General features: G+C 36.9%; 1 protein-coding gene across 1 annotated transcript; it reads left to right on the forward strand.

The window, feature by feature from the left end:
• Positions 1 to 1,065: 1,065 nt before the first annotated feature.
• Positions 1,066 to 4,765, forward strand: LOC145128791 (alpha-xylosidase 1-like). The gene is made up of 3 exons (XM_079063596.1): positions 1,066 to 1,372; positions 1,622 to 2,307; positions 2,681 to 4,765. The coding sequence occupies exons 1-3, from the start codon at positions 1,125 to 1,127 to the stop codon at positions 4,561 to 4,563; spliced, it is 2,817 nt and encodes a 938-aa protein (XP_078919722.1). The 5' UTR covers positions 1,066 to 1,124; the 3' UTR covers positions 4,564 to 4,765.
• Positions 4,766 to 8,818: the final 4,053 nt, after the last annotated feature.

Genomic DNA, 8,818 nt, shown 5'->3' on the forward strand with positions numbered 1-8,818 from the left:
CTTAGACACTAATCCAACAGGGAATTCCACATAGAAGGTCTAAACCCAAAGAAATATTGTTAGTGTTCCGAGATGTACCTCCAATATGAGTATTATGACGAGTTTATGTAGGGGTTGTACAATTTACCTTTTTTTTAAATCTTGAAAAGTATTCTTATTTTTGTTATATCATCATCCCTTCCGTTTTACTATTATTTTTAGGGGTGTTCATTTGGATGGACCAGTTCGATCCGAATTATCCAAACTAAATTCAAATCCGATCCAATCTAATCCAATTACAATTCGGCTGGATCGGTTTTTATAATTCGATTTTAAAAAACAAGAACATTTTAAAACGACGTATAATTATAATATTATCTAATTTTTATAGAAGAAGCAGAAACACATTATTTAGTTGCGATTAAAATTTGTAAACAACTACTAAGAAGATATATATATTATAATTTTATATTTAATAGATAAATTTTTTTTTAAGAGAAAATGCATATTAATTTTTTTTTATCAGGTGAAATGTTTTGAACCTTTTTGAAAAAAATAAATTATAAAATTAATAAATAATTATAGATATATTAAAAATAAATAAATAATAAATTGTTATTCTGTTTTTTTGGATTATTCGGTTTTTATTTTATAAACCAAAACCAATCTGAAATCCAAATAATAATTCGGTTTTAGTGAAAACCAATCCAAAAATACGAATATCTGAATCAAATAGTGCAATTCAAATTGTCCGATGGGACAATTAGGTTTTATCCAAATAGTGAATACCCCTAATTATTTTGATTAACCTTGAGAAATAAACTACTTATCTAAAATTAACAAGAAAAGCTCACTTTGCATTACCCATAACTACCTTTCATCCACCGCAATTAATATATACAAAAAACAAACCAGTCCAAAAAGTGTGTTTTTTAAAATGGAACCTGAACATAAATACAAACCCTAATTCCAACTTACCACAATCAAAGCTTGTCTTGATGTATTGCGTGGGACCAAATACTCACATGATCTTTAGCATACCACCATTATCTTATCACTACCCTAAACCTTTCCCTCCAGTCTGCCTATATATATACCCCTCTCTGTAGCCTTCTCAACAGCACCACCACCCCCAAACACCAACAATGGTGTCTTCTTCTCCAGCACCGGCCATCTTTTACCTTACACTGTTACTTATCATATCTTCATGTATACCTGGTTCCTTTTCCCAAAGCACTCCGGCAACGACATCACCACCCACCAAGATTGGCAATGGCTACACTCTGGTATCCCTTCAAGAGTCGCCAGACAGTGGTCTCGTCGGCCGTCTTCAAGTCAACCGGAGAAACTACATCTATGGCGCTGACATCCCTTTCTTGCAGTTGTACATCAAGTAAGCTTCAACTGACTCACCCACCATCTTTACTTTCCCTTCTTTCATATATTTCACTTTCAACCCCATAAAGTATCTACATATTCCACTTTACCCCTTAAAAAAGATGGTCATTGTGTAAATAAACCGGATCTAGCCATCTAGGATACCCTTTTCAGAAATGTAGGGGGTGAAAGGTTAATAATTGAAATCAAAGGGGAAAATATTGGAAATTGTTATTTGTGTTTAACATAAAGCTTTTGGTTTCAGGCATGAAACCGACGACCGGTTGAGGGTACACATAAGCGATGCACAGCAACAACGATGGGAAGTGCCGTACGATATCTTACCAAGGGACCGACCTCCGACGCCGTCGACACAAACCATCGGCCGGTCAAGGAAAAACCCAATCACCGTCTCCGAATTCTCCGGCGGCGAGTTAATCTTCAGCTGCATCTCCAACCCATTCTCGTTCGCCGTGAGAAGGAAATCAAACGGAGAGACGCTATTCAACTCCACCTCCGACCAATCTTCACCCTACAACTCCTTGGTGTTCAAAGACCAGTACTTAGAAATCTCAACCTCGCTTCCAAAAGACGCGTCGTTGTATGGTTTAGGAGAGAACACGCAGCCACACGGGATCAAACTCAACCCCAACGAGCCATACACGTTGTGGACGACGGATCAATCGGCAATTAACCTGAATATGGATTTGTATGGGTCACATCCGATGTACATGGATTTGAGGAATGTGGGTGGAGAAGCTTATGCACACGGAGTTCTGTTGTTGAACAGTAATGGAATGGATGTACTTTACAGAGGGAACTCATTGACGTATAAAGTGATTGGGGGTATTTTCGACTTTTACTTCTTCTCGGGACCTTCGCCGCTTGCGGTGGTGGATCAGTACACTCAGCTCGTTGGCCGACCGGCGCCTATGCCATACTGGTCCCTTGGTTAGTACAGCTTACTGGTTATCGTATTTTTCACTTATTTTAACCACCGCCACCAGGTATCCCATGTTGCAAGCTGAATGCTTTGTGAAGTTGTAATGTACAACTTCATGATGCATCTTAAAAACTAATTTAATAAAATAGTAAAACGATTAAAAGACAAAGATTTTTCGATCTTGTAAAATGATCTTTTTTTCCATGGTTGTGTACTTCTGTGTCGTAAAGTCTTTGACCCACCAACTAAAAACGGGGAGGAATCTTTTTATTATTTATTTATTTATTTATATTTATAATCCAAAGATAATGTTGATTATTTTATAAACAGATTTTCATTTTCAAGAAAGTAATAAAGATCGAAACTTTTTTATGATTACAGGATTTCATCAATGTAGATGGGGTTACCACAATTTATCAGTGGTGGAAGACGTGGTTGAAAGTTACAACAAAGCTAACATTCCTCTAGACGTTATATGGAACGACGACGATCACATGGATGGCCACAAAGACTTCACCCTCAACCCCACCGCTTACCCACAACCGAAACTCCAAGATTTCTTGCAGAGAATCCACGCTCGTGGTATGAAATACATCGTCATTATAGACCCTGGAATCGGTGTTAATTCCTCTTATGGAACTTACCAACGTGGTCTTGCAAAAGATGTTTTTATAAAGTACGATGGTAAGCCTTATCTTGCTCAAGTTTGGCCAGGTGCAGTCAACTTCCCGGATTTTCTAAATCCAGCCACCGTGTCATGGTGGGGGGATGAAGTCCGGCGGTTTCATGAGATTGTTCCGGTGGATGGGTTGTGGATCGATATGAATGAAGCTTCGAATTTCTGTTCGGGTTTGTGTACTCTTCCACAAGGAAAGCAGTGTCCAACCGGGACGGGTCCCGGTTGGATCTGTTGTTTGGATTGCAAGAATATAACAAAAACAAAATGGGATGATCCGCCTTATAAGATCAATGCATCCGGGACCCATGTTCCGATTGGGTACAAGACTATTGCTACAAGTGCGGTTCATTATAATGGTGTCCGGGAGTATGATGCTCATAGCATGTATGGGTTTACTCACGCAATTGCGACTCACAAGGCGTTGCAAGCGCTTCAAGGGAAGCGCCCGTTTATACTGTCTCGATCCACATTTGTTGGATCGGGTCATTATACTGCTCATTGGACGGGTGATAACCAAGGGACGTGGAATGATCTAAAGTATTCGATTCATACCATGTTGAATTTCGGGATTTTTGGTATTCCGATGGTTGGGTCGGACATATGCGGGTTTTACCCACAACCAACTGAAGAACTATGTAACCGTTGGATCGAACTCGGTGCTTTTTACCCTTTTTCGCGAGACCACGCGAACTACTATTCTCCACGACAAGAGCTTTACCAATGGGAAACAGTAGCGGAGTCAGCTCGCAACGCATTGGGCATGCGGTACAAGCTGCTTCCATACTTGTACACATTGACTTACGAGGCGCATACAACGGGAGCACCCATCGCACGACCTGTCTTTTTCTCGTTCCCCAACATCCAAGAACTGTATGGATTAAGCACACAGTTCTTGCTCGGTGAGAGTCTCATGATCTCAGCGGTTCTTGACCAAGGTCAAACCAATGTGTCAGCCGTGTTCCCACCTGGAACATGGTACAATCTGTTTGACCTTAGTCAAGCAATCATTTCAAAAGAAACCCAAACCGTTACACTAGATGCTCCATTGCACGTGATCAATGTCCACCTATACCAAAACACCATCCTCCCAATGCAAAGGGGAGGTTTGATCTCAAAAGAAGCAAAAATGACACCATTTACCCTTATAGTAACTTTCCCAGCTGGGGCCACTGAGGCCCGGGCTAAAGGAAAGTTATACCTCGATGACGACGAGCTTCCCGATATGAGTCTCGGGAACGGTCAATCAACTTATGTTGAATTTTACGCGTCTGCATCAAAAGAAAACGTAAAGGTGTGGTCGGATGTCACAGACAGTAATTATGCTCTCGATAAAGGTTGGGTGATCGAGAAAGTTACCGTGGTAGGGTTAGCTGGGATTGGTGGACAGTTTGCGATTGATGTCGAGGGAAATGGGGGTATTTTGGATGTATCAAAGTTTAAGATGGTGGAAACTGAGCATAAGTTTTTAAATGAGATGAAAAAGGTAGGAGAGGAGGAGAACAAGAGTGTGATGGTGGAGATTGGAGGTCTGGCTTTACCAGTTGGTAAACAATTTACAATGTCGTGGACTTTGGGAATTAGTTAATTGTTAAGGGGATTGTTATGGATATTTTCCGTTATTTTGTCTTTTTTATTTTCTTCTTTATTTTTGAGGGTTTTTAGACAATTTGGCGAAACGAGAGGGACTAAAATGCAAGTGTTTCCTCCTTTTGGCATCGGAATTTGATGTAATAAGAGAATTTTATTAATGTTATTTTGCAAATGCAAATGTTATTTTAGGTTTTTAATCTAAAGTGTTTTTTTATATATGTTGGTGTTAATTGCAAAAAGAAGGAATATGTAGTTATTAATTTTATTAGATTAAATGATTAAAAAACATATGCCTTCTTTAAACATTCAATGCAACAAACTTATTATTTTTATTTAATGTTTTATACAAAAATAATTTTTATTACATTAAATGATTAAAAATTATATTGAAAGAAATGGTGATGAGCAAAGAATATTGTATTTAGTCATATATGTCAATAGTCATTTCAAACCTACTAATGTTTTTCTAGAATGGTAGACCATCATAAATTTGAATGATATTCGAACATAGGACATTTTTTTTTGATCTTGAAACGTTTAATTCTTAAATCACCAAGTTATATCACACTTGCTGATTATGACTTTAGTTTGAAAAACTTTCTTATTAACTATTGGAAGTATTGAACATTTTAAGAAAATCAACATTATGGTTTTGATTTGACAAGCATGAATGAATCACGGCGAGAAAAGTGGTGCAAAGTAAAGACATTATGAGCATGATTTCAACATTGTCAATTAAAGACGGGATAATGACTTAAAAGACTAACATATTATTCGATTCGTACATATTTGGTCACTGAGTTTTTTTTCGTCCACATTTACCCCTTAAACTTGTTAAACTGTACATATTTAGTCCTTATGACCTGTTACTCTAGGTTAGCCGGGAAAAATGACTTGATAGGGTAATATATTTTTCATTTTGTACACATTTAGACCTTAATATTTTTGTACATATTTAGTCCTTAACATTTTTTTTTGTTTCAAAATAAGTCCTTTTTTTGTACTTATTCAGTACTAATGAATGATTTCTTTAGGTTTTTTTCACGACATCTTACGTGAGACAATCATTGATGATGTGTTTGGGGTTGTTGATGCTTATGTCCAATGCGATCTCGACTGCTTGGTTGCGTAAGTCTTGTGGTTTGGCTTAGGTCTTGTATTTTGAACATCATAACTTATTCATACGATATCAGATTTTAATGATCTTTATCCACGTGTTCATTTTTTGAGTCTACTACAACTTTCATTAAGATTACTCCCATTAAAATGTAATATATTTTTACTAACGATTTTATAAAAAAAACATACATACATGCATTCATAAAAAACGTATAGACAGGGGAAGACGCAGTAATACATAGTAGGTGTTGTCGAGATGAAATAGGTGTTGCCGATACATGGAAAATAGGTATAAACGTTAAAAAAAAGCGAAAAATTTTCCATTGCGAACAGAAAAAACAGGTGTTGTCGGTGCAACACCAGGACCATACTAAATCCGCCACCGCGTATGGATATAAAAATCGTAAGTAAAAATATATTATTTTTTAATGGGAGTAATCTAAATGAAAGTTGTAGTAGACTAAAATACGAACGCATGGATATAAAGATCGTTAAAATCCAAGATTATATGAAGAAGTTATGACGTTTAGAACACATGACCTAAACAACCAAGTAGTCGAGATCGTAATGGATATAAGCATCAAAAGCCCCATACATCACATTAATGAATGTCCCACGTAAGATTTTGTGAGAAAAAACTAAAAAATCATTCATAAGTACTGAATGAGTACAAAAAAAAATGACTTATTTTGCAAAAAAAAAAAAAAAAAAAAGGACTAAATGTGTACAAAAATATTAAGGACTAAATGTGTACAAAGTGAGAAATATATTACCCTATTAAGTCATTTTTACCGGGTAACCTGGAGTAGCCGGTCATAAGGACTGAATGTATACAGTTTAACAAGTTGAAGGGGTAAATGTGGACGAAAAAAAAAACTCAGTGATCAAATGTGTACAAATCGAAAAATATATTACCTTTTTAAGTTATCCCATTCAAGACCTACTACAACATTGTCAAACAAAGACCTACTATAGGCTATATATATCATAGTCCAAGGATACTGTTACTTTTTATTATTTTTTAAAACCTTAGGTTAGAATGATAAATAGCATGCTAAAAAAATTATCATTCGAATTAACGTGTTAGGTTGGCTAAGGCCGAGGGATATGAGGATTAGATATATACTTAAAAAGTAACGACAATTAAATTCATATCATTTTATCATAACGACAATTAAATACATATCATTTTTTCACAACATATAAATTTTTTTGAAAATGGTTACCATTTCAGATCTATTATTTTTATATATTTTTTATTTTTGATATTACATTAAATAAAGAAAATATATAATTTTCAAACCAAATAAATATTTTACTAATAAAATCAAAATAATATTTTTATTAAAAAGCCTACATTACTAATTAAAAAAACATAAAAACTTAAAACATAAAAATTTAAACCCACATTACTAATAAAAACCCATAGAAATTTAAACCTAAATAGATAGATAAAACAAGAAAAAGAAATTAATCTTTATATTTTTCGCGGTCTTTACTTTGAAGTTTTAAAAATGTTTCTAGATATTTTCGGCGCGATACCCGGTTGAAGCATTGTGTACAAAATTTGAGTGTCAATAAGCATTATTTGTTGGCGACGAGTTTCTGTTTTTTTTTTTAGAGAAAGTAGATTTTTGTCTATTTTTCCTAAAAGTATTTTATCGGTACTTATTTTTTCGGACGACGATACCGCCCATTTAGTTTTGTCTCTTCCTGTCGATGGACGAAGGGTGACTTATGGTGGACCCTCCCCTCGGTCTCGTCAATGTCATCATTGAGGTTGAGACCAAAAACCACAAACGACTCAGATGTTCTTGACTGTTTTTTGGAGTCGGTGTTGGATTTCGAAAGCGATTATGGTTTAAGCGAACATTTTGGATCCTCACGAAAAACTAGTCATGCTTTTTGGTGGTTGAACAGTTTACAGTTGTTGGTAAACTTCTATTGTTTGAGTGCGGTCGATAAAATATTGAAATCCTTGCTCCTACTTTTGCATATATTTGTAAGATTTTGAAAAGGGTCATTAAATTTGGTGTAACTTGCTTGTAACTCGTGTCATTTTCCGTTGACCTTGTCATACGTTCAATAAAGACTCTTTCCCATTTTCACATGAAAGTGGTGTAAAACACGATTCCAAAAAATATCTTGTGATTGCCCGTTGCCTTTTTCTTTGTCTTCCGATATAGATTTCTAGCTCTCGCTAACACTGCTTCCCCGTCTTCGGTCTAACCCAACCACTTTTTTTAGTCTTTCGTTTCCTTTTTCTTTTTGTTGGTGGTGGTTGAGTTTCTTGGAACCTTTCGTCATCGTCGACGTATGTAGGATGGGTTTGAGAAATTGAGACTTGAGTTTGGGGTTTAAAATGAAACATCCCAAAGATACGGTCAAAAAATTTCGTTTTTAATTATTAATAAAACCATAGTTATCCAAAACACATGTCATAAAATCTCAAACATCATATCAATGTATATCAAAATATCAGAGTATAAACATCCCGGGCTGAACAAATGGTGTGTGTACTGCAATCATCCCGAGCTCTTCCCCTTGCTACCGGAAGTACCTGAAACCAAAACTGAAAACTGTAAGCACGAAGCTTAGTGAGTCTCTCCAAACTACCACATACTATACACATAACATGCAACTAAGAGATACGGGCCCCGCCCACTCTCATGGAGATTCGGGCCCCACCCACACTCTGCTATCTAGGAGATTCGGGCCCCGCCCACACTCCGCTGTCTAAGAGATTCGGGCCCCGCCCACACTCCGCTGTCTAGGAGATTCGGACCCCGCCCACACTCCACTGTCTAGGAGATTCGGGCCCCGCCCACACTCCGCTGTCTAACATGCATACAAGTATCACACAGACAACAAGTATATCTATTCCTATCAAGCAGTCACATATCTATACTCAAATAATACTACGAGATTCGGGCCCCGCCCACACTCGGCTACTGTGAGATTCGGGGCCCACCCACACTCAGCTACTAACGTATCACATATACGGGTCGGCCTTGGTGCCGTAGACCCGTTCCCACTGAAGGAAACTCAACTCGTAAGGCTGGCTGCTGAAATCTCGAGCGAGGAATCTATGATGGTTGCTCCCACGACTCCCCGATTATCATTATCACAAT

Source organism: Lactuca virosa, chromosome 8 (assembly GCF_052849685.1).
Source record: "Lactuca virosa cultivar CGN04683 chromosome 8, Lactuca_virosa_CGN04683_v6, whole genome shotgun sequence".
NCBI classification, from domain to species: domain Eukaryota; kingdom Viridiplantae; phylum Streptophyta; class Magnoliopsida; order Asterales; family Asteraceae; genus Lactuca; species Lactuca virosa.